The sequence below is a fragment of the Mesocricetus auratus genome, unplaced genomic scaffold, assembly GCF_017639785.1.
Source record: "Mesocricetus auratus isolate SY011 unplaced genomic scaffold, BCM_Maur_2.0 Super-Scaffold_100018, whole genome shotgun sequence".
Lineage (NCBI taxonomy): Eukaryota > Metazoa > Chordata > Mammalia > Rodentia > Cricetidae > Mesocricetus > Mesocricetus auratus.
Genome location: NW_024429199.1, coordinates 14,628,198 through 14,655,609, shown reverse-complemented (window position 1 = coordinate 14,655,609; position 27,412 = coordinate 14,628,198). Strand labels below are relative to the sequence as shown.

At 37.7% G+C, this 27,412-nt stretch overlaps 1 protein-coding gene across 3 annotated transcripts in view; it reads right to left on the bottom strand.

Annotated features, from left to right (window-relative positions):
* Clvs2 (clavesin 2) overlaps positions 1 to 27,412 on the bottom strand; it is an 87,823-nt gene that overhangs the window by 7,986 nt on the left and 52,425 nt on the right. For 2 of the 3 annotated variants that reach the window (XM_013110233.3, XM_013110232.3), the window contains 2 exons: positions 14,730 to 14,840; positions 1,785 to 2,032 (listed from right to left, as the gene is read on the bottom strand). In XM_013110233.3, the coding sequence (XP_012965687.1) occupies positions 1,785 to 2,032; positions 14,730 to 14,840 (359 nt within the window). The remainder of the gene's footprint in view (positions 1 to 1,784; positions 2,033 to 14,729; positions 14,841 to 27,412) is intronic. The other variant, XM_005065767.4, reaches the window with a different exon arrangement.

Sequence of the window (27,412 nt, the reverse complement as noted above, 5' to 3'; positions counted from 1 at the left end):
AGAGAGAGATGTGTGCACCCGGTGGGACTGTGAATGAAACTGTCATAGGAGGAATGACAGAGGGAAAGCCTTTCTTAACTGTTAAGAGAGCAGAATAAGGGCCATTAGAGACACCTATCTCTTACACCATATATAGCTCATTTCCAGAGAGGACACTCATGTCACAGTGTCATAAAAGGGTAGATGGGATTTTTGTCAACAATCTTAAAGTCTCCAGATGAGCCCTGTTCATCACACACACACACACACACACACACACACACGAGCACGTGGGCATACATGCACGCACCCACCCACGCACATATGCACACACACACACACACATGCATTCACACACGCATGCATTCACACATGCATGCACACGCACACACAGGGAATATATAAAGCACTGAGAATACAATATTTTAGATATTTTAGTAAGTTTTCTGTGAGAACTAAAAGGCAACTCATCAAGAGCTATTTTATAATAAATATGTAGTAAATGCTAGAGTATAGTAATATTGCTAGTAGAATTATTTTTGTTGGGTGCCAATTATTCAGAGGCAATTACTTTTCAGGATTTTGTTTTAGGAACCCTTTTAAAGTTGGAGAAATGTCATGTAAATACACACACATTCCCACTTAGGTACACATACACAGACTTTGAAGGCAACTCAGCACTCTATCACCAATCACTTCAGGAGGTCAATGATCCCTCGGGTTTACTGATAATTACTGTATACAGTTGCCAAGTGAAGGGAGCCAAGAAACCTAAGGTCAGTTTAAAGACATATTTGTTAGCAAGTGAGAAAATGATAGGTAGCAGGGAAAGTTTCCAGTTCTTTCCCTTTGCTTCCAGGAGGTGTGCATTTGCCTGTAGTTAGTAAACATCATCATCATTATCATACAAAAATATATTGCATGCTCATACACACACAAGAGAGAGAAACAGAGACAGTGACAGAGAGAGACAGAGAGATAAACGGAGGCAATGAAAAACAGAGACAGGAAAGAGGGAAGGACAAGAGAGAAAGAGGAAGGAAAGGGGAGACTCACTCTTTAGGACCACTAACTGAATCACTGCTTTAACCAAAGCATTGATTAAAGCAAGATAGGGATTAGCATGATAAGTGAAATGTCTGCATCTTCCCAGAGAGATAGCAGGGCGTAGGAACCACTTACTCCTGTGGATGGTGATTATGCTTGCCTTAACTTTTAGCATCATTAAGTTGCACTCTGCTGGGGCCTGTGGAAGCCTAAGAATCAAAGTCATATCATTTGCTCATTTGCAACAGGATTGAGAGGCAGAGTCAATCATGCAAACATGCACCTGAAATTCCCCCACCCACTAATTGAAAACAACATCAGAAGAAAACATTATAAGTCAAAACAGGAAGATGGACTCTAGCACAATAATTAACCTTGTGATGATTAAGCCTATAAGGATACAGTGGTTGGCACAGAAATGGCTACCTATAGACAAAGAATGAGCATAGACATTGAACAGATAGCACAAGCATGAATGTAGTGTTTGAGAGTGTGTGAGTGTGTGTGTGTGTGTGTGTGTGTGTGTGTGTGTGTGTGCTGTGTCTGTGTGTGTCTGTGTGTGTGGCTTGTATGTATCTAGATGACCCATGTGACTTTTTTCCTAAGTAATTAATTGGGCTTTAGTGTACTTAGAAAAAAAGTCATTGTCACAGCAAGACTTTAAAATGCTATCAGAAAGAAAATAAGGCACAAAAATGAAAATGTATATGGTGGAGAAAGGAAGTCAAACTCAGTATGACTTGCCTCAGGACCCTTACCCACTTCCCAGTTGATCTGTAGCATACCTCTTCATGGATTTGGGGGAGAGTTCCTTTTCTATTTCCTTCACAGGCATACTATAGGAGTCCACGTTGTACTCACTGTCATCATCATACTCATGGTCTAGCAGGGTTCTTGCCCATGTCCCCATGTCATATGGCGGCAACATTCCTCCAAACTCAGAAGGCAAGATCTCAGGATGAATTAGTTGGTGTAGACTGTTCAGGTTGTTACCATGCAGAAATATCTATAAATGCAAGGTGGGAAGGAAACACATAGAGAAAACTAAGTATTATCCAGAGACTATTGGGAATGGGTGAGGCTAGAAAAGCAAACATAACAGGTTTATATGTTTCTCACAATATTTAAGTATCTCCTCTACTCTATGAAGCAGGTAAGACTGAACCATTATCTAATATTTCATATAGAAGTCCTGAGGGGCAAGAATATTTAATTTCTGGAAGGTCAGATAGTGACTTGGCCAAAGATCTAGAATTATAAGTTTCATTTTCTGCTTCTTTGTCAAGACCATGAGCAGAATATTCTAGGCTCCAAATCTCCTTGGCTTTAGCTGTGCAAACCTGGTGATTTACATAATGAATGCTGTTGAATCAAATTTTTCTCATGAGGGACTCATCAATTCCAGAGCTGTTCAAGTTGCAAAGGCCAAAGGCGCCTCCATATCCATTTCTCTTTATTGTCAGTAAAAATAAGAACATGGTAACTACTCTACTGTAGCTTTATAATCTGAAGTGGATTCTGTAAAGAAAAGTAGATTAGCATCCTCATAAGCAAAGGCTGAGTGAGGCCCATGTCCCAGAGACACGTGATCTGCATTACTGCCAACATTCTCTGTCCTAGAGATTTCCATACTCATTGACCAAATGAAAACAGAACAGTAAATTGCAAGGGTAACATTCTATGTATACTTAAATTATTGGTATTATTGTTTACATAGAGTTTTACTTTATAATCTGAAGATAAATTCAAGTACAATATCAATTATTTTCTACCTCCATGGTTTGCTACCACTTTCTACATTTTTCATTTATAAGAATTAATCAAATTCTTTTTAAAAGTGTTTCCAACATTACAAATATTAAAAAGTTACTCATTAACATGTTGATATAACAAAACTTCATGTCAAATAAGATTATAGCAGTGAATGAAAACCCATTTTCAGTAGCTAATAGCCAATATGCATCACTACTAATAAGGCTTTTAGCAGATATATCACACACCATAGTTTCAAGATATAGACAAAGAAAGCAGGTACTGAGCTGGAAGCTTCCAACCTGTTGGCTAGCTTTCATAGTTTCTGAAGGTGCTGTGCATACTGCTGGGGGAGAAAAGATATCAGCAGTCTTACCTAGTTGCTAACTTGTGAAATGCACTACTAGCCTGCCAATCAAGATGTGCTTACTGATCCAATAGTGACACAACAGTTATGGGGGTAATCATTTGCTCTTAGGTCAGTTTTGAGACATGGTCCACAGAAGGAATTCATGTTTCCTTTGTAAACCAAGTTAAAATCCACTGGCAGAGAGATTTATCAATCTATGGGTATAAAAGTTGAGAAATTAGGGGGAAGTTTATTACTATTTCATTTAATAAAATTGAAGTATTAGGTTCTCCTTTAGGGCCTGTGATCTGGCCATCCACAGATTTGGCCTAGTAAATAGTAGCAGGTATGGATTCTGTTTATAAAGCAGGCTTAAATTTCAATCAGAAAGTTGTTTGGTATTCCTATATCTGTAACACTATAGTACCTGTGGGCCATATCATGCCAGAATTAGTTAATTTTTGTCATTAACATAGTTCACAGTTAACTGAGATTTTGATTACTATTCTTCCTGATAGCACACATGCAATCTTCTAAAATGATGGAACCTAGCCAGTAGAGATGAAGTTTCCAGGTTATCTTTATATTCACAGCATAGTGCATCTTTAAATCCTCATACGAACTTATTTTTTCAGTTGATGGTAATTAACACACACGATTTACCATCATGCAAAGAATAAGAGACTATGGGGTGCTTACCTCTAAGTAGGATATATATATCACATATCCTCCCTCCCAAGACTCAGACATCATTACAGAAAGGGAGCAGAATGATTGTTAAAACCAGTGGTAGTACATGTCTGCAGCAAATCATCATTTCTGAATCACATGAATTCAGTGACTGTGATTGCATGCACAAGAACAGTTAAATTTCCAGCTTGGATAGACAGTGGGGAAGAAGGACAACTCATGAAGTTGCATCCCTCACTGAGATACTATTGATTATTGGTGACTTCTAGTAGAGGGAGAGTGTATTTTCTTTAAGAATGTGGTCCCTAAGAGGATAGTCATGCTCCTGTAGGCAGCCCTAAACCCATGTTCATCCAGGCAGCTATATGTAGAGTCATAAAGCTTTATAAAACCTAAAGAATACATAAGGATGGGAAGGATAGGTGGCTAGGAGGATAGAGGAGATTTGGTGGGAAGAGAAAATAAGGTGGGTTTGATCAAAATACATTTTATATTGCATAAAAATCTCCAAAAAGGAAACAAAGCAAAACAAATAAGGATAAGAATGTCTTCAGCCTTACTATTATTATTCTTAGCATTTATTTACATGATACAGAGTCAAACTGCCTTCTAATGTTTTGTTTATATCCATGCACAAATGTTTTATGTTTTATCTATAGATAAATCCTACTACCAGTCTTAATCTGATAAATTTCTCTTTGCAGTGAATGGTAGTGAATATGGAGACACATTGCTGCTCCAGGTGCTGTGAAGAGATGGCTGAGTGCTCACCCCTAATCAAGACATTTTATACTATTCCACCTAAGAAAGAATGTAATAACCAGCAAAATGATTTCCTGTGGACATGGCACAGTCAGTGCAGTCATGCTGCACTTGCGTTGCAATAGGTCTGTAGAAGAAAGACTGAGTCAATCATGGGCTGGGGAGATTCTCAAAGGACCCTAACCTTCCCTGCTGAGCTATTGGACAGTGATGGGCTTTGAGGCAAGGATCAACGTCTTCTGCATTTTGTATGCCCACTTAGGAGACCACAAGGCTACAATGAATAATCCGAAACCCATGGTCACAAAGAAGGCTCTAGTTCACCTCAATGAATAGTGAGGTAAGGTTGCAGGTAATGGGGTGAAAAGATTAAAAGAAGGTGAAGTGACAGTAACCAGAATATAATATTATATAATATAATATACATGTACATATGTATGGCTTTATGCCTCTATGGATACACATGTGTGAAATGGTCAAAAATCAAACTTTTAAAAATTAAGAAAGAAAATTATGTTACTCTTAGTCTTCCTTCATAAGCAAGTTTTTTTCATCATCAGTTATTGACCTTCTATTCCCAAACTGAAAATAAGAAATTTTCAAATTGTAATTTGCTTCATCATTTTCATTTCTATCATCACAAAATTATAGATTGATCAAAAAGCATCATCAACATCCTATTCAAGTTTCTGTAATATTTATTTTTAAAGTGTAGTTTATAAGTAACTTAATTTCACATTTTGGGTTCAAGATGAACAGGTTAACTAACACATTCATATTTGTTTACATCCACATATGTAAATATATAGGAAAATATATGTTTATCATCAGGTAAAATCTGAGAGATTCAAGTTACCAATCAGCTATTATTTTTAACAAACTGTGGTAGATGAAAAACAGATGTCAGCCAAATATTGGCCAGTACACAGAACAATCAGATTCTTTAAGAGGTAATTATAGTGTTGGAAGATGCCATCTGCCTCACAGCAAACCTGGCTAATTGAAAGTAGAGCACATTCCCACTGCAGTTTAAGACCACAAATCCTCCCCCCCCCTCTCTCTCTGTGTGTATGTACATGTGTGTATAGAACACATACACATACCAATATACTTCAGTCAAAAATATTTCCTCTAAAAATTGTCAAAGTTTCAAAACCTTTATTGTACCAGCTGTCTAATTCTGAAGAAATCAGATGTGTTTCATCGTAACAGAATCCTCCATCAATTCATGAAGGTGTTGTGGCTAAAAGCAACCCTTAGAGCAATAAATCTGGAACTCTCTGTTACCTGCTCCCTCAGCATCACTTCCAGCATTGGCCTTGATTCCACTCTCACTGAGGAAATGGGGCAGCCAGCTGAGATCCACCCACCAGCATCTGTGCCCCTGTGTTCTGCCTCAACACTAGAACAGAGATAGTATAAAGCCCACAAAGACTAACCAGCACACCAACAAAACAAGATCCATCTATTTCTTCAACTCAGCTTTATTTCCCGTAAATCTTCCCTTGTTTTTCTCATATTAAAACATTAACCTCTCGTTCCCATCTGAGAAAAAAAAACTTGCTGTCTTCAAGACCTTGCAAACAGATGCATAAAACCTCTCTTGGCTCTTGGGCTCTTATCTTAGCTTCAGTTATCCTTTAACAGCAGAACTCACAAGAGAAGTTGTTTCTATTCTTTGTCCAGATACTCTTTTCTAGCATTTTGTAAGGCAGTCCACAGCTACCTGATCTCTTAAGACTACATATCACCTTCTGGCAATTTTGCTCTCCTTGACGAAATAATGTCCATTTCTCATCTCATTCCCCCACCCCACAACAGAACTACAGTCTTCTTTAATCTCTGTTTCTGATAACCCCAACTTTTTCTAAGACAGACTCTTGCTGCATAGCTCCTCATTATGTAGACCAGCCTGGGCTTGAATTCTCAGAGATCCACCTTCCTTAGCCTCTCAAGTGGTGGGATTACATGTCATGCTACCATGCCCAAGAAAACTCTACTTTTTAGCCAGATTTATTGTTGCTGTTGTTGTTGTTATTATTATTATTATTATTATTATTATTATTATTATTATTATTAAGAGCTACCCTTTGGTTGATTTTATTCATTCTGCTGATATATACTAACTATAATCCAAAAACCTGTGTCTTGAATACAGACCTTATTCTTGAACTCTACTTGAACTCCCCATTCTCTAAATGATACTTTCACTTCAGTGTTCAGTGGGTACCTTGAATTCCTAAGGTTCAAAACTGACCTCAAAAATCTTACCCTCAAACTATGTCTAATTATTCTAAGCATCAGTAAAGGTTTAGTTATCCTTTCTGTTTCTCAAACCAACATGAATGAATCAAATATTACTTCTTGCATCATCCAAGTTGTCCAAAAATTCTGTTTTTTGTGCTACCACTCAAGGCAGCTACAGTCCTAACTAAAGCCGCCTTCCTCTATATTATGCCACAGCTCAGGTCTCCTGGGTTTTCATCCTACTGCCACTCTTCTTCCTTCAAAATACTCTCAACATGGCAGGCACAATGGCCATGACAACACATATACCAGATAACTTCATTCTGATCACAATTCACCATTGGCTGCTCTATTCACTGCAGTAATCAAACCCTATATGACCCTATACTTTCTACAAGATTATTCTTTTAAATCCATCCCCCACTGCTTTCTTAGAGTATTTATAGTGAACTTTTCTTCTTCCTGAATATTTCTCCCTCAACATATTCATGACCTATTATTTGTAATCTTTGCTTGAAAATACCCTTTGTATGATGAAGTCCTTCGCTGGTGAGATTTTCAACTCTCATATATCATGTGTTTTTAGAAACATCATTTAACTTCTAACATATCCTTTAATTTATTTAGTATTTATATATGTATATGTAAGCATATATATACACAGATCTGAAGATTTATAAATCATCAGACTACTATTTCTCAAAACCCACAATTAATTAATAGCCTAAAAAGATGCTCCTTCAGAACTTCAAATGTGAACTGAGCCTCTGATTTGGGCATCAGAAATGCACCATGACTGCTCAACTGGGAAATGTTTGCCTTTAGGCTTCTTTATCTTAAATAATTCTGCATCAAAAGCATCTATTCAAGTTTCACTATTGATTTGTTTTTTTCTTTTCCTTTCATTTTGTTTCTGCTCTTTTGTTATCACATGAATGATATCTGATTCATGTTCCTTTACTTCACAACACTAACAATTACCCTAAAATTGTTTATTCTTTATTTCATTCCCCTGTGCCATTTGTTCACTAAATAAACTACATCAGGTTACTGAAAAGAGAAGGAAGAAGGTGGAATTAATCTGAGAATCAGTAAAGTTTAGAAGACAGAAGCCACCATGTTCAGAAAGAGATAAAAATCTGAGGAAATCAAGAGAATCATCAGGGCATACTTTGAAAATCTGTACTCCACAAAATTTGAAAATTTAAAGGAAATGGACAATTTCCTGGATAGATATCACTTGCCAAAACTAAATCAAGAACAGATAAATAATCTAAACAGACCTATAACCCCTAATGAAATAGAAGCAGTCATCAAAAGTCTCCCAAACAAAAAAAGCCCAGGCCCAGATGGCTTCAGTGCAGAATTCTACCAGAAATTCAAAGAAGAGCTCATTCCAATACTCGTCAAAGTATTCCACACAATAGAAGCAGGAGGCTCACTGCCAAACTCTTTCTACAAGGCTACAATTATCTTGATACCCAAGCCACACAAAGACACAACTAAGAAAGAGAACTATAGACCAATTTCCCTCATGAACATTGATGCAAAAATACTCAATAAAATACTTGCAAAACGGATTCAAGAACACATCAGAAAAATCATCCACCATGATCAAGTAGGCTTCATTCCAGGAATGCAGGGATGGTTCAACATTAGAAAATCTATCAATGTAATCCACCATATTAACAATCTGCGAAAGAAAAACCACATGATCATCTCACTAGATGCTGAAAAAGCCTTTGACAAAATCCAGCACCCCTTCATGATAAAGGTCCTAGAGAGATCAGGGATAACAGGAACGTACCTGAATATAATAAAAGCAATATACAGTAAACCAACAGCTAACATCAAACTAAATGGAGAGAAACTCAAAGCAATTCCTCTAAAATCAGGAACAAGACAAGGCTGTCCACTCTCTCCATATCTCTTCAATATTGTACTTGAAGTTCTAGCTACAGCAATAAGACAACAAAAGGAGATAAAGGAGATACAAATAGGAAAAGAAGAAGTCAAACTTTCACTATTTGCAGATGATATGATAGTTTACATAAGTGACCCAAAAAACTCCGCAAGGTTACTCCTAGAGCTGATAAACACCTTCAGCAATGTGGCAGGATACAAGGTAAACTCAAAAAAATCAGTGGCCCTATTTTATACAGATGATGAACTGACTGAGAAAGAAATCAGAAAAACAGCACCTTTTACGATAGCCAAAAACAGCATCAAATATCTGGGGATAATGTTAACCAAGGAAGTGAAAGACCTGTATATCAAGAACTTTGTGTCTTTGAAGAAAGAAATCAAAGAAGATACCAGAAAATGGAAAGATCTCCCATGCTCTTGGATTGGTAGGATCAACATAATAAAAATGGCAATCTTGCCAAAAGCAGTCTATAGATTCAATGCAATCCCTATCAAAATTCCATCACAATTCTTCAAGGACCTGGAAAGAACATTAATCAACTTTATATGGAAAAACAAAAGGCCCAGGATAGCCAAAACATCCCTATACAATAAAGGAACTTCAGGAGGCATCACCATACCTGACGTCAAGCTCTATTATAGAGCTATAGTCCTGAAAACAGCTTGGTATTGGCACAAAAATAGGCAGGTAGACCAATGGAACCGAATTGAAAGCCCTAATTTTAACCCACACACCTATGAACACCTGATTTTTAACAAAGAAGCTAAAACTGTACAGTGGAAAAAAGAAAGCATCTTCAACAAATGGTGCTGGCATAACTGGGTACTGGTATGCAGAAGACTGCACATAGATCCATGTTTATCGCCTTGTACAAAACTTAAGTCCAAATGGATCAAAGATCTCAACATACATCCAGCCACACTGAAAGGAGATACTCTTCAACGAGTTGGTACAGGAGACCACTTCCTAAACATAACACCAGTGGCACAGGCACTGAGATCGACAATTAACAAATGGGACCTTCTGAAACTAAAAAGCTTCTGTAAGGCAAAGGACACAGTCAAAAAGACAAAAAGGCAGGCCACAGAATGGGAAAAGATATTCACTAACCCTACATCTGACAGAGGGCTAATCTCCAAAATTTACAAAGAACTCAAGAAACAAGTCTCCAAAACACCAAAGGATCCACTTGAAAGGTGGGGTACAGAGCTAAATAGAGAATTCTCAATAGAGGAGGCTAAAATGGCCAAGAGACACTTAAGAAAGTGTTCAACATCCTTAGCCATCAGGGAAATGCAAATCAAAACAACTCTGAGATACCATCTTACTCCTGTCAGAATGGCTAGAATCAAAAACACCGAAGACAATTTATGCTGGAGAGGATGTGGAGAGAGAGGAACACTCCTCCACTGCTGGTGGGAATGCCGACTCATACAGCCTCTTTGGAAATCATGGAGATTCCTCAGGAAAATGGGAATTAATCTACCACTAGACCCAGCAATTCCACTCTTAGGCATTTATCCAAATGAGGCAGGTTCATACAACAAGGGCATCTGCTCCACTATGTTCATAGCAGCATTGTTTGTAATAGCCAGAACCTGGAAGCAACCTAGATGCCCCTCAACTGAAGAGTGGATAGAGAAAATGTGGTACATTTACACAATGGAGTATTACTCAGCAGAAAAAAACAATGGAATCTTGAAATTCGCAGGGAAATGGATAGCACTGGAAGTAACCCAGTCGCAAAAAGACAAACATGGTATGTACTCACTCATATATGGATTTTAGATATGGATCAGGATAGTGCCAGTCTGCACTTCCACAGATAGAGAGTCTGGGAAACAGGAAAGAACCTAAAAGATATGCATATATGCATAGTACCCAAGAGAAGAGGATGGAGACAAGATCCTCTGAATGGATGGGGAACACGGCGAGGGGTGGGGGGAGTGGGACCTGGGAAGAATAGAGGGGGTAAAGAGGAAGGGAGTTGGTCATGGGGGAACAGGAAGTTGAGGGGGTGGGGGTAGAATAGGGGGAAGAGGGAATCATAGGTTAGAAGACAGATCAGGCACCAGAGTGACCTCGAGTGATCTAAAGGTATAATATCAATTGGCAAGCTAAGCAATAGTGGAGGGACCACCTCGAATGCCCATTCCTGATAATGAACTTGATGTCTATAACCATCCGGGAGCCTTCATCCTGTGACTGATGGAAGCAGAGGCAAACACACAACTAATCACTGAACTGAACCCAAGGAACCCAGTGACAGAGAGAGAGGAGTGATGAGCAAATTGGCAAAGAATGGGCTGGCAAAACCAGCAGAGACAGCTGATCTGAACAGGGGAGTGCTCTTGGACCCCAGAGCGACAGTGGGGAGGCCAGCATGGGACTGATCTGGACCCCCCAAATGTGAGTGTCAGTGAGAAGGCCTGGGCAACCTATGGGGCCCTGAGCTGTGGATCAGTGTCTATCCCTGGTATACAAACTGTCTTCATGTGCCTATAGCACAAAGAGAGATGCTCTCTCAGCCTGGACTCTTAGGGGAGTGCCTTGACCCTACCAAGAGTAAAATGACAGACTCTAGATACCCCCTATGTGGAAGGATTTGGCAATAGGGTGGGAGGAAGGGGGGGAAGGGGAGTGCGGGAAGAGGGGAGGGAGAGGGAACTGGGATTGACATGTAAAACAAGCTATTTAAAATTAAAATAAAAAAAATCTGTGCTACTGAATGGAGAACCCAGCTCCATGTCTGTCTTTTCAGGTTGGCAAAACCATAAGCAGAGGCTTGCTCAAGGCCTCATTGGGATGAGGAGGTGAAGCTGAGCCCCTGTTTTCCAGAGTCAGCAGCAAGGCCTTTATTTGCCTGGTGATGTAGAAGCGAAATAGGAAAAAAAAAAACCTTAACTAACACTCCATGAACCTTGAGAACATTAGGCATTGGCTATTACGGATGGGAAACTTGGTATAAAAATTCCAGGCATTAATGAATTTATGAGACGGGAATTCATAAAAATGAACACAGAAATCTTTACCATTCTGTCGTGTTGGCATTTCACTTAGTTTTGGGAAATGAAGTCATGGCCATTTCTTGTATACCTGGGTCTGTAGAGGAGGATTCCCAGTGCTGCTTAGGTTTTTCTTTCAGCAGATTTTCAGAAGATGTATTTATAACATCAGCACTAGGAGGTGCTTCAGTAAAGACAGGGTATCACTTGTAATGCCAGTAAGAATAAAATACCTTTGTCACATGTGTTCACTATATAAGCCAAAATTAAGGGAATTTGACCTTGAATTATTTTACATGAAGATTACAAAGTCATGTAACTTTTATTAAAATTGTGAAGTTCAGCTGCCTTCCTTCTATCTGGCTAGCAATGCTTTCAAGGAAGCAGGATCATGGTACATCAGTCACAATGAGACTGCTTGAACATCAAGGCGCTTGCAATGATAGGCAAGGTCACCTAAGATCTAATGAACCATATTTCCTTCGATCTTCTCCCTTACTATCTCACCCCATAGTTCACTCTCCAGATTTTCTGCTCTCTTTGCTTTTTTTATAGTTTTTTTTAATTTTATTTTCCAGTTTAAATTTGGATAAGAAACAAGGTTGCTTCACAAGTCAGTTCCAGGTCCCTCTCCCATTCCCTCCCTTCCTCCCGGACCCTCCCCCCCCGTTATCCCCTCATTTCCCCAGGGAGGGTGAGGCCTTCCATGGGGGTGTGCATAGTCTGTCATTTCATATAGGGCAGGGCCTAGACCCTTCCCCAAGAGTTCGGGTGAGAGTGCACCTCACATTGTTCTATGGGAGTCCAAAGTCCGTGTGTATACTTGGGATGGGTACTGATCTGCTGCCCAAGGCTCAATAGATTCCCTAGGCCTCCTCACTGACACCCAGATTCAGGGGGTCTTGATCAGTCCCATGCTGGCTTCCCAGGCTGATGCCTGGGATTCAAGAGTTAACCTTTGTCTGGTCAGCTGTTTCTGGGGGTTAAACCAGCCCAGTCTTAATCCCTTTGATCATCAGTCCTCCCTCTCTGTTACTGGCTTTCTTGAGTTCAGCTCAGTACTTAACCAAGGGAGTCTGCCTCTTCTTCGATCAGCCAATAGCTTAGACACATGCCTTCTAAAGACTTATTTGCTATCCCCTCTCCACGGAATTTTCCAAATAAGTCTGAACCTCTAGCTCTTCTATCTACCAACAGCAACACACGGCAGGTTGGTTAACCTTCTAAGTTTCATTCTTAATCTATAAAATGAAAAAAAGATGACTTACTCTAAAGTTTTGTTGTAATTATTAAATGAAACACACATAATGTATTGAGAACAGCATGAAGCAAGAGAGAGCACACATAAGTGCAATTTGTGCTAAAATCCCCAGCAGATGTTTTGAATAACCTGATTACTATTTCATGGAACAAAGATTGAAGGTGCATTTGTGAAGCACTTCGTTATATTTTTGAACTCTAAAATATGCATAATTTCATGCTTAGTGGCAGAAACAACTCTTAGTATAAATTACAGTTGTTTGTAGAGTTCTTCCTCCTGAATGACTAGAATATTTTTAACAAATTCATACACAGTCAACCCTCTGCTCACTAATGCTTGATGCGAACATGTAATTACTGTGTTTTCATGCTCAGAATGAGGACTTTGCAACACTAGAAGACACGAAGTGCTTAATCACTGAGTTTCACAACACTATTGTCATCCACATAGGTTTAGACGTAAGTATATTTTACAGTGTCACTAATCATTTGGTGGTGGTTAGCACACAGAGGTAAATAGAACTGGGTGCTTTGAGGGCATATACTTGTTCTGTCACTTCCCAGCTGCATCTGTGTGTGAGGAAGCAAGTTGCTTATCCATCCACAGACTTCCTTCCTCAGCTTGGAAATTGGAGACCATGTTTACTAAATTTACTTTTCAGAGTTCAGCATAAAATCAGTAATCAGAGGCTTGCAAAAAAGAACTAGGAATAGGTTGGTCTGTGGGTACAAGTTATCCAAGTTACAGTTGGATAAGAAAAATAGGTATAATCACTCTAGATAATGGTAGTCACTGATTTTTTTAAAGCAACAGAAAAGATTTAGAATGTCTTCACAACAAAGAAACATTAATTTTTAAAGGAGATGAATATGTTTACCCTTATTTTAACTGTTAATAATGTATATATATTTAAATAATAAATAGGTGAGCAATATTTAAATATACTTTCCAAAGATGTTAAATGAAAAAATGTACAACTAAATGTATTTTAAAGTTCTATGTTCAATAAGCATGCCTATTAAATTTAACATGTACTATGGTGCTAGGGTTAACTGTTTTAAGTAATTATTACATTTTCATAAAAGTCATAATAGGGTATCACTTGTAAGGCCAGTAAGAATTTTCTTTCATGTACATTTATTACCACCCTTGTATGATGAAACTCAATCTGAGTAAATTCATAAAACATGTTATTTAGAGAAATATTAAAACTTGAACACACCATCATTATTATCAAAATATCTGATGGATCATGACTGTCACTACACAAATATATCAAATTCTGAAAAATGTACTTATGTCAGTAAATATTGTGAAATAGCAAGCATTCATTTGTCAATAAATAAAATAATAACTTATGTCTAGATCTTACTTGAAATTAAGAGTGCCAACAATAATGAAATAACACAGCAGGGTTTTCTGATGTTTACAGTGAGACTGTAATATGAGTGAAGACACTAGCATGTTTCATTATTTGGTGAAACAGTAAGAAAGCTTGCTTTCAAATGTCCTGTTCATAAAATGTTGTTGAGAATTTAGAGAGATTATGAGCTCTCTAAAAATCTGTAAATGTCTTCTATGCAGAATATTAACATGACAAGATTAAAGAAATTCTATTATGGCTGACAATAAACAATCAAAATGTGAAGCATAACTTGTTGAATATGGATAGGGAGAGACATCAGGTTTTAAAACAAAAAGCAGAAGTACCCTTTTCCGAGTCTTCTCCTTCAGGAAAGGCCGGATCACAGTGTACAAGGCATGGATATACCAAGGTTGATTGACAAAATGAATTCCTCCAAATCTTGCAGGGAAGCTGTCCTGAAGCAACAAGAGAGGTAGAGAAGTCAGAGAAAGCTTTTCTACACAAGAATGGGTTAGAAAATATTGCATGTTATTTGTGTTAATCCATATACTAAAGAGAAAAGAGGAAGCCTTGCCACAGTGATGATCTCTGAATAACTAAAACAATATGTAGTGAAGTGAACCCTTCCCAAGAACAGGATGCTGAAAGGAAGCCCAGCCTCTTTCAGACTGTGTCTTTTAAGCCTGCTGACTTCTAACAGTTATCACCATGACAGAAACACAATGAACAGGCAGACTAAAAATGAAGTGTCAAATGCTAGATTCCAGTAGAATAATTGGTTTATCTAATTTACTTATAAATTACTAATAATGGGAATAATACCTTATATGAAAACACATTTTGGGCCGGGTGTTGGTGGCCCAAACCTTTAATCCCAGCACTTGGGAGGCAGAGGCAGGTAGATCTCTGTGAGTTCAAGGCCAGCCTGGTCTACAAGAGCTAGTTCCAGGACAGCCTCCAAAGCCACAGAGAAACCCTGTCTCGAAAAACCAAAAAAAAAAAAAAAAAAAAAAAAAAACGTTTTGTGGCCAGTGTGATGCCTTTGCAAGTAACAATGCTTGCTGCCAAGCCTCAAGATCTGAGTTCAATCTCTGGGACCCATATGGTAGAAGGAGAAAACCTGAAAGTTGTCCTTTGACCTCCAAATGTACATTCTGATGAGCCCACCTTACCCCAACCACACAATAATTAAATAAGTCAAAAAGATGACTCAGTGAGTGTGGGTAAGGGCACTGGATAGCCTGAGTTCAAGCCTGGGAATTCACATCATAGAAAGAAAGAAACAATTCCTATAATGTGTTCTCTTCCCTCCACGCATAGCTTGTGTTCTTCTTCATGCCAAACTTTAAAAATTAAGTTAATATGTAAACTAAGGTACATTAAGACATACCTTATTCTCTTCCCATCATTTCTAGGCTTTATTATAAACACCCATCTTTCCTTATTTCAACTATTAAAAGGTAATCACACTTCATCAAAACAGAAATGTGGCCCAGGAAAATTCACGATACAATCAGTATGTTAAATGGACATCAAAATGCTCTGAGTTCACTCCAGTGGGGCAAGGTGGGACTTGGTTAAAGCCTACTTCCTCTTTACCAAAACTCACCTGGGTAAGTTTGAGACCAGAGTGATGGAGAGAGTCTACTCTGCCTACCTGTGACTAAAAGGTGCAACAATGGCCCAGTTAGTAACATAAAGCAATACCTAAGCCAGATGACTCACAACCTTTCCACTTGGCTGAATATGCTGAGGACTGTCCTCCAAAGGGTCCGATTACTCTCTTCTGCTATGTCAAACTTCCACAAGTATAAGCTCCAAGGGCTCCCATAAACAACCAAACAAACTCTAACTAATTTTGTCTTTCAAGTAGCACCCTAAATAATTGGCATTTCCTTGTGTTCTGCAGAGCATGAATAGGGAAAAAATAAAAGGTAAGAGTCATGGTGAAAGTAAAAGCTAATTTTTTTATTTAAATATTCTCTTCAATAAGACTTTCTGATCCAAAACATGTGCCAGTATTAAAAAATAAGCTTATTTTAATTGGGAACACTTCTTAAGTATGTCAACTCATGTACACACACACACACACACACACAAATATATGTCACATAGCATCATCCCTGAGGTTCACTTCTTTGAGGGTGGCTACACATGTTTAGTGTTACTGTAGTCCAGTGTCACCAATTAATACTATGACTATGTTATGGTATATTGTAATTGACTTATCTTCTCTCATTCATGAATGTTGTTTTTCAGGACCTTTGTATGTTTGTCATGGCTTACATTTCAGCCCTCAAGACTTCCTTCACAAGCACATTTAAGGGTATAGTAACACATTTTTTTTCAGCATGGATGCTGCTTACCAGAGCAAATGCTCCTCAAGTTTACAAAACCAGCAAGTGACTGAATCAATTTACACTCCCCCTTCCCTCAGCATTGCATGCCAATTACAGTAATTTTGCAAAGCTGGTATATTACCACCTTCTGATTTTATGAATCTAGTAGAAACAAAATGGATTCTAACACAAACTTTACTTGCTAGATTCTTAGTCTTTGCATATACTGGCTTTTTCATCATTATTGATAAAATCTGTGAGCACAACATTATATTTTTGAGTTCTTGAGAGTGTGAATAATTTACTCTCTCTACTGAGTTTTCTATGGTATCCTGTTTATGGTGAACTAATGTGTGGTTAACAATTTTCAAGCATCTAGAAGAAGCTGGTTTGGATATGCCTTTCTCTGGACAAATTCTGCTTTAGTTTTTACCTGGTTTGATAAGCTAGCCACCTCATATGCCTTCAAGTTAATTTCCCATGCTGAGGTTTCTCTGACGCCAACATATATTCAAATTTCAGACACTCTTGAAATAATTGTGGCCCTGGGCAACTGAGAAGGCTACTAACATCATCATTCCTACCATTGGCATGTTTGGTTACTTTCCAACAAGATAGAAGGATGGCACAGCAATTTCCTTGAGTATTTCCTGGCCAGTTGAAGCAGTATTTCAGCGCACAGAATTCAGAAGAGTACCTGGTTCTACATCCAGTCACCCACTTGTCTTCAGCATGTGCAAGCACACCCATACCTGAGTACCCATGATCCTCTACAACTCTGGTTTCTTGCTTTGGCATTTACTCCAGAATTGCTACTCTCATGGTGTTCACTGTATAGTTTTGTATGTGTTTGTCTTCTGTTCCCAGGAGCTCAACAATGCATCCAGAATTATTTATGTTGTAATAAATTCAACACCCTTCTCCTTTGTGACAGAAAAATGCTTTAGAGACCAGAAAGAGACTGCACTGTCTTAAATAGAACTACTCACTGTGTGTTTGAAATATACTCCTGAATAAGCAGCTGACATCTATAACAAAATTTAATGAACATTAGTCAAAAGGATATTATACCACAAATCTCAAATCAGGATTCTTAAATTTTGACAATTAACTTCTCTCCTAAAAAATATGCAACTTGCACATGATCCCAAGGCTTTCATAGACAGATCTTTTAAATATACAACTGGATTATATCAACTTACAGTTAATCCAAAGACAAAGAACAGGAAGAGACTTCACTTTTCAATTAAGTTAGCCAGCTCAGAATTCTGATTTAAGCCAGGTAAAGAACACCAAGGCTTAGTCACAGATCCCTGATGGGGTAAGTCCTTCTGTATATGTTTGTCTTATTGGTTGGTGAATAAAGCACTGGTGACAAATAGGGAAGCAAGATAGGTGGGAATAGGAGAGGTGGAGAATTCTGGGAAATGGAGACACAGTTAGTCACTATGTAAGATGCAAGAGGAGTAAGAGGTCTGGACCCTTTCTCGATAAGAGAAGACCATGTGGAAATACTTAGATTAGCAGTTATGGGTTAATAATTAAGCCAGAACTAGCCAATAAGAAACCATATCAAATGGCCAACAGCTTCATAATTAATATAGCGTCCTGCGTGTTCATTTGGGACTGACGCGGCTCTAGAACCAGGCTGGCGAGAAGAATGCTCATTACAGGTTCCTTCTTCTCCCTCACTCTGATCTTCCTCTAAGCATCCTTCAAGTCCTGTAGTATTAATATTTTTGGCCTTTATGTGCCCATGCAATATTAGGCTAAACTGATGTCTCCTAACCCCAAACTCAGTATGTTGCTTTCCTTCATGTCTTCTGCCTATGGTCACTACCTGTGTTGTAGTTGTGAACGATTGTCTCCTACATGTCTGGCACAATCTCCATAACCCCCTTATATATCTTCTATGATTACTAAGGCCTTAGGTCTTAACTCAGGCAACATCATTTCCACAATGTTCATTTTAGTTCCTTCTCCCATTTCTCATCAGAGTGATCGATCAAATCCTCTCTGCTACCCGCAGCACCAAGATCCGTCACTGCATTTGTTTCATACACTTTACCTATCCTTATATGTGAACATGTTCATGATTTTTTTACAATGTGTGTAACTGTTCATGGATATGTATATGTCTATACCTGGGTGCCCTAATCAACCTTGGATGTTCTTCTTCTGTACATTTTGATACTTAGTCTTTTGCAATCTCTCACTAGGACCCAGGTCTTGCCATTAGTCCAGTTGTATTAGTAAGTCCCAGGGATTCTGTCTCTGTCTCTCCAGAACTGAGAATATAAATGTGTGCCATTATATCCAACTTTTTACATGGACAGTGAGTCTGAAACTCAGGTCCTTATAATCATGTAACAAGCCCTTCACTGACAGCAGTCTGCCCAGATCCTGATAATCTTTCTGTTGCTTATCTCTGATAATGAACTGTGAGCCCTATGAGTGCAGCCACTGATAATTCTAAGCACTCTACAAGGATCACACTCTACCCTAGGGCATAGAAATGCACATGTGGACCTCATAGTGAAATTATGAATGATTTCTTCCAATGGGATGTACCTGAGTAAGTTTGAAAGACCAAAGACAATAGAGGTTACTTTCCTGCTCCAGTGACAAGTACTAAGCTAGCTCCCAGAGAGGGCACTGTAGCAGTTAGGACCTAGATCGCCCTTCCACTTTGTAGGTGACATTTAGAGGATGAGAGGCCTTCAGGGCAACAGCAATAAATACAATCACAATATATAAGGTCATTGGCCTCTAAAACACAACTGCACAGGTGTGAATTCAAATCCAGAGCTTTGTAGTAATCCTCCAGGAGCTCCATTGCTTCAGCTTTTCCATTGAACTTTAAGCACTTACACCCTGTAAATAAATCTAATTTTCTTGAACTACTCAAGAAAGACATCTGCTTTGGGCATGAAACTGAGCCCAACCATGCCATACTTATGCTTATATATCATGCACATATATTGCAAATATATTCCAGAACAGAGACAGGCAAATTATATCAACCGAAAAACACTTTGATATTTACAGCTTAATTAAACTGTTCAAATTTGTCTTCTCTACACCATGTGCCCTTTTCTGGAAGGAACAACATTTAACAGGAATGCTAATTTCAAATTATTATTATTTACTGAGCATATCTTGTAGATACAGGGCTACCACACTCATTATCAAGTTCACTGTATAAAAGCACAAAAAATCCCTGTAGGTATTTTATAATGTGATACAAAGGCAGTCCTTTAGTGCAAAATAGCACTACAGAGTACAAGATAATAACACATAAGATGCTATCATTGACTCTGCCTATGTCACAGCTCTGCCTTACAACCAAGGACATAAGAAATGCCCTGCAATGAGAGAAAGTGTGGTCATGACAGGATGAAGAAAATGCACGTGCATTCTACCTTCCAAGAGCTTCTGCTGGCTCCCTTGTTCCCATTGATTCTTTTTTTCCCCTTGAACAGAGCACTGAGTGCTTGATGCACAGATTGTATTGGCTCAGTGCTGCAGAGAATAGAAAATGGACCTGCCAACATCCCACTGACATCAATGTTTCTCTAAGCCGGTGCTGACATGGCACTCAAGCAAGTGTTTCTTCAGGAAACACTGCATTTAGAAGTAACTCCATCGTACAGTGTGACTTCCCTCCAGAGTGCACACTACTGCAAACAATTGCAAGATGGGGAGGAGTCCAAGACCAAGCCTCTGTCTTTCTTCCAGCTCTCCAGACCTTGTGAATGAGAGCATATATCTAATACATGTGAATATCAGAGCATTGCTCCAAGGTTTTGTTCATATTTTTCTCACAGAAATGTCTGCCTCAGATGGAGATTTTTTAAACTATTAGCATGTCATTCAAATTTGTAAATTAATTTTCTAAAATATAAAAACCGTGATAATACGTGATAATATTGTTAACTGGTAGTGGTAGCCAAATGGGAAGCAATAACATAATTTCTAATGTTGTCTGGAACCACTTCATAAGTGTGACTGTCTAGGGTTCCAAAGCCAATAAACCATAATATTAAAAGATGTCTTCATAAGGCAGAAATCATATTCGTAATTTACTCACCAGTGATTAAGTATACAACATTCTTTCATTTGTTATTCCTCTTCTGCCTTCTTTGTATGCTTTTGAAGCAACTCAAACTACTTCAATAACTGCAATCAGCACTTGGGGATTACACCTTCTCTACTATAAATTGACTTTATTTTATAGACACGAGTATTGAACCTACAGAATCATACTAGCTAAGCAGGCATTCTCCCACCGACTTTATTTCTTAGGGCCTTGTTTTTTTCTAACAGTTTTTCTTTAGTTAAAATAGAATTACATTTCTCTCCCTCCCTTTCCTCCTTATGACACCTTCCACACACCTCCCCACTTTGCTGTCCCTCTGATTCATTGTGTTTCTCTTGAATTTTAAGATAAAGTCTGACTACACTGCCTCATCTGACCTTGAACTCACTCTGTAATCCATGCAGGCCTTGAACTCACAATCTTGCATTAGTCTCCCACATAACTGGGATTACAGGCATGCACCAACAGGCCTGGCCCACAAACCTACTCTTAAAATATCATTAGGATACAAAGCATTGCATCATTGCATTATGGTACTTTTGTTATAAATATGAAACATGTTTTTAAGCAAATGTAACTATTGAAAATTGTTATTTAAAATACCACTTATGTTGTTGCCAACCAAATACAAGAGGACTCTTACAAGCATCTTGGTCTAGAAGTCCTTAGGCTTTGTACAGATGCTATGGAACTCTATAAAGAATCTTGTAACTAAGGTATTAGTTATTCATAATATCTCATAGATACATGCCACATGCAATGTTACTTTTTGTTCTATAGTGTGGGAAGTGAAAGTGATTGCTGTAGCAGCTGGAACAGCTGGTTCTGTCCCAGCATCACTATTTGTCTTCCTCCTCTGTGTTTATATGTACTACTGTTGTTGTGCTTTGACATGCTAACCGCACTGTTTCCCTTTATTCATCTTTTAGACATATCATTTCTAGATATTATGATAATATTTAAAAATATTATAAACATTTTTATAGTTTTACTAAGTATTTCCATCTCATCCTTGTAAAGGTCAGATTCCTAAAAGTCAAGTTGGCACTTGTTCAAAATCCTAAGTAACCCCCCCCCCCACTGCTAACATCTGGAATGGAAAAGTAGATTACAGTGTTCCTTATATTCTCCATTTTCTTGTTTCTCGAAGAAGAGTTAAACAAGTTATTCACTCACTTCTATGATAAAAACAGAGTTCTAGTAAAAACATTCCAATTTCTATGTGTTCTGTCAAATTGAGGGGAGAACACCAAGAAACTATTTAATTTCCAGCTAATAAGAATGTCTTTTTCTATGCCTGTCTTATAAGTAGTAATGACTGTACTTAAATGAATACAAATAGCAGATTGGAAAACAAATGATTTGATTCTCATAGGACTCATATATGAGGATTTAGCTTAAATTTGTACTTTTACTACATGACTCTTCATCTCCTCTCTTGTAACTGTTAACTGCTCCTTAATGTGTCATGCTACCCAATCAGATAAACAAAGAACTTGACTAGATTCAAAGCAATATTGTATAGAAGCAACATTTCAACAAAAAGTGAATACATGAATCATATATTCTCTAACCAGGCTATTTAACAATTGGTAGTTTATTTATACAGAGAAGAGGAAATAATACCTAGTTAAAACAAAATGAAAAGTTGATTTCTCTGACAGACTATGGACACCCCAATGGAGGGCCTCACCTTCCCTGGGGAAATGAAGGGATATTTGGGGGGGCTGGTGGGAGGGCATGGGAGGATGGGACGGAAACGGAGAGGGACCTGGAATTGACATGTGAAGCAACCTTGTTTCTAATTTAAATTTAAATTTAAAACTAATTAATAATAAAAAGTTGATTTCTCTTACATGACTCAAGCTAACCTTTAAAGACAAGTAGCCCTATAATTTAAATTAAACATATAATGAGTCTGTCTCTGATACTAATCTCTGAAACAAAATATATGCAAACCACATATTTATATTCTCATCACTCATCTAAACTAACATGTCTTAATTTAAGAGTTATAAGAAAGAATTATAGGTTTGCCCCCAATAGACCAATAAAAATTGTTAAGAAAAGAGTGACTTAAGCCAGACATGGAGGCACATACCTTTAATCTCAGCACTCCAGAGGCAGAAACAGGCAGATCTCTGAGAGTTTGAGGCCAGCCTGGTCTACAAAGAAAGTTCCAGGATGGCCAGGGCTAAACAAAGAAACCCTGTCTCAAAAAACAAAACCAAACAAACAAAAAGAGTGATTTAATATTTATTGTTATGTGACTTTCTAGGTATAATTCTTTTTTGAGTTTTTAACTTTTGAAATATCAAGGTAGTTTTGAAATGATTTTGCATTATCAGCTGTTTAAATCTTCATACAAATGCACCCAAATACATAAATAGCATTTGAGAGTCAAGTTTGAATCAGAAGACTGATTTTTAAGGTTTGCCCCTTTATAGTTAACCATGTATTTGTTTTAGAACAAAGTGTCAGATATTGTTTTGTCTATCATAAATACACGTCAGTATGAATTTCTCATCAGAGTGGTTGTAGAATACTGTACTTATATAAGTACTCATTATGTCTGGTAGTTCTGTTTAAAATTTTGTCATTTCTATTGAGCATGTTCGTGTATGCCGGCAATTCCAGTTCACAGATGATGGAGGAAGATGATTATCAGTAGCTACTAGATTCCATCCAGGGCTACATGATGAGCCTGTCTCAAAAAAAAATAGTAATAATGGTAACCTCTCATTCTCTTATTCTGTGTTCATTAATACTTATATAAGAAAGATTTCATGATACCATGACACATAGAAAAATTTCTTTCCTACTGTCACTGTTCTTTTTTGAAATTCAGATCCTGCGTTGCATCAGAAATAGTGTAGATTTTCTCCTCTCAAGCTCTGTCTGAGGCATGATGCTCTAAACTGGCAATGTTGCCTGAAAGACTGCTTGCATAAACAGATCTTAGAGCGACACAATGGAGGGACATGTTTTCTCACTGCACACTACTAGCAACCCTGTTATAATAGTGAATCCTCTGAAACAATGAAGTCCTTCAAATCATCATGGAAGTGTACTACAGGCAGACCAAGTATCATGCAACCACAACTTGACCACATTATTTTGATAACTCTATCAGGATTTGTTGTTTAAACAAGATGAGCTTTTTAGTTGTCATTCAAGGGAACCAGAAGGAATATTCTCAGATAGCTCAGCCCATGATTGCTTTGGTTCATAAAACTTACAGGCCCAAAGAAAAACATGGCATGACATTCCTGTTGTCCAATTTGGCACATGATTTCCACTTGACCATATTAAAATGAGATGTTTCTTTTACATACTGTCATTACAGTATCATAAGTCAGGCTATTATTTCCAATTTTTTTAAGTCTGAAAATTAGTGTTAGTAGAGTTGTTTTTTTTTTTTTTGCGTGGACAATGTAAAACCCAATCTCACTTTTCACCACTGAATTATCGCTTGTAAATAGGAATGATATATTTAATGTTTATGGAAAAATAAGTACATTACCACTGGTATTTTTTCCTTCCTCATGATGTATTTTGAACACACACACACACACACACACATATATATATATATATACACATATATATATATATATATATGGAGAGATAGAGAGAGAGAGAGGAGATTCAATGTTCTTGGCCTATAAGTTCTAATAATAAATTTACTATTTCCCAAAATAGAGACAATGTAAACAGTTTACTTGAAACATACTGAGTCATTGTGTAACTGAATGGGCCGAAAGGCTCTTTTTCAGGTCAAAACAGGTGTGGTATTCTCTCAGCTGTTCTCTGTCAGGGAAGGCTGATTATACATTAAAGGGAATCACAACCACTAGCCCCCCACAGGAAGCACAGACTCTCTTCTGTCCTTGTCTGCTGGTATGTGCCTGATGCAATCCCATTTTGAGGGATCCCAAAAGCCATGACAGAAACTATGCTCACATGTTCTCAGAATCCACCAGGTATCAAGTTCAGTAAATCTAATAAGCAGAAGAGAACTCACAGTAAAATTACCAACCTTCTAACAAATATCACACCAACAGGTTGCAAAGCCACTCTTACCAAAGCTTATCACTCCCATCCACATACAAGCTGGCAGCAGGAATGCATGACTCTTACACTGACTTCATATCAATAATGGATCAGATTTCCCACTTGACATTTTAGCTATTTTAAATGCTCTGCACCCAGAACTGCTGATACCACATCCAAACTTCTCAAAAGGGGAGTCACATAGCAGAATATCCTAGAAGAATTAAAACTACTGATTTACAATAAAATCAGGCAAATATCCATAAATGGATATTTCAGGACGCTGTTGGCTCATCTGCCATATGTGAAATTAGAGCCAGCTTGTTCTGAGTGGTTATACAATGCTAAACAGCTTTGGAAAACAGGATTTTTCGTATTTGTTGAAGGTACATAAACATAAAATAACTCCTGAAACTTAGAAGATTCATTAGTCATGTTCTTGCACATTGTTTTTGTCATCAATTCCAAGAAACTTATTAAATGAGGCAAACATTTATGCACAAGAATGTATACTTGACTTTTACATTTGGTCACTAGTAAGCTATGGCAATCAATTTTAATGTGCTTCAACAGAAGTAGGAATAAATAAATGATGTATTTGGAAGGCAAGATATTATAGAACAGGTTAATAGCATTTTTAAACAATTACTAATTGCAAAACATAGTCAAAAGCTCACAAAATAATTTATTTTTCAAAAGAATAGGAGGTACTTGAAAAATACATCTGAAGAATTACCTGGTTAACTTCATGACATAGAACAACAAATGACTTTTTCCTTTCCCTCTGTACATTTCATGTGCTACAAGTGTTCTGAAATGACCATATACTACATACATTTTACATGCATCTCTATGTACCTTCATAAATAAGTATATCAGTAAAATGTTATGTAATTCTAAAATGCCAGTACAAAGACAATAATAATAATATTTAGTTTTCAAGCATCAAAGAAGTTACTTTATAAATATGAACTAAGTCTTAATACTGAGGAAAACATAAGCTATTCTATGGTAGGAAAAATAATAATATTGAAGAAGGAAAGATCATTGCTGAAAGGCATCATGAAATTTAAGGAAGAGAAAGGCTTGCTGCGAGTATTAGTTTGAGTTATATTACATTTGTTTATGCAGTGGAATACTTATTTGATGATGTAAAGACGTGTTGTATTCTTTTATGTTGTATTTGCTTAACTCTGAGAAGCTGTGTTACTTTACCTGCCTAAAACATCTAATTGGTGTAATAAAGAGCTGAATAGCCAATAGTTAGTCAGGAGAGGAATAGGTGAGGCTGCCAGGAAGAGAGAATAAATAGAAAGAAAAAAAGAAGAATATGAGGGAGGATCGAGAAAAAGGAGAGGAGGACTCCAGGGGCTAGTCACCTATCCACATAGTCAGACACAGAGTAAGAAGAAAAGGGAAGTATATAGAGAAAGGTAAAACCCCAGAGACAAATGGTAGATGGGACACTTTAAGTTAAGAAAGGCTGGCTAGAGCTTCCGGTACCCTGCTCAGAGCCTCCTGAGGACAGGGGACTGCACACTGGGAACCCATTCCAGTGGCCCATCCCACCCAGAGTCTGTCAGCCTCATGGTCCCCCTCCACCCATGGGAGGAGGTAGGCATGGGCTTCTTTCTGACCCACCTTCTTAAACCTTTCTCAGGGCCTCCTGAGGCCTGGGGACTGCACACTGGTGTTAGGGCTAGGGTTAAGGTTAGGGTTATAAGAAATCAACAAATCTCTTAAAGAAAGCCAAGAAAAAAATAATCAAACAGATGACGGAAACAGCTCAAGACCTGAAAACTGTAAAAAAAAAAAAGACAATAAACAAAATATAAACTGAGTGAATTCTGGAAATAAAAAAGCAGAGTAAAATATCAGGAACTACAGATACAAGAATAACCAACAGAATATAAGAGATAGAAGAGAGAATTTCAGGCATTGAAGATACACGAGGAAAAATAGCTTCATTGACCAAATAAAATATTAAGTTCAACAAATCCCTAGCACAAAATACTCATGAAATATGAGACACCATGAAAAGGCAAAACCTAAAAATAATAAGTATAGAAGAAGGGGAAGAAACCCATTTCAAAGGTGCAGAAAACATATTCAACAAAATCATAGAAGGAAACTTTCCCAGCCTAAAGAAAGACATGACAATGAAAGTACAAGAAGCTTACAGAACACCAAATAAAGTAGACCACAAAAAATCCCCTTGCCACGTAATAATCAAAACCCCAAACACATACAATTAAAGAAAGAATATTAATAACAGCAAAGAAAAAAGGCCAAGTAACATATAAAAGCAAACCTATCAGAATTATACCTGAATTCTCCATGGAAACTCTAAAAGCAAGATGGTCCTGAATAGATATTGTACCATAGATGCCAGCCCAGACTACTATACCCAGCAAAGCTTTCAATAACTATAGATGGAAAAAAAACCAAGCTATTCCAAGACAAAAACAGATTTAACAATACATATCCACTAATCCAGCCCTACAGAAAGTTCTGGAAGAAAAGCTCCAACCCAAGG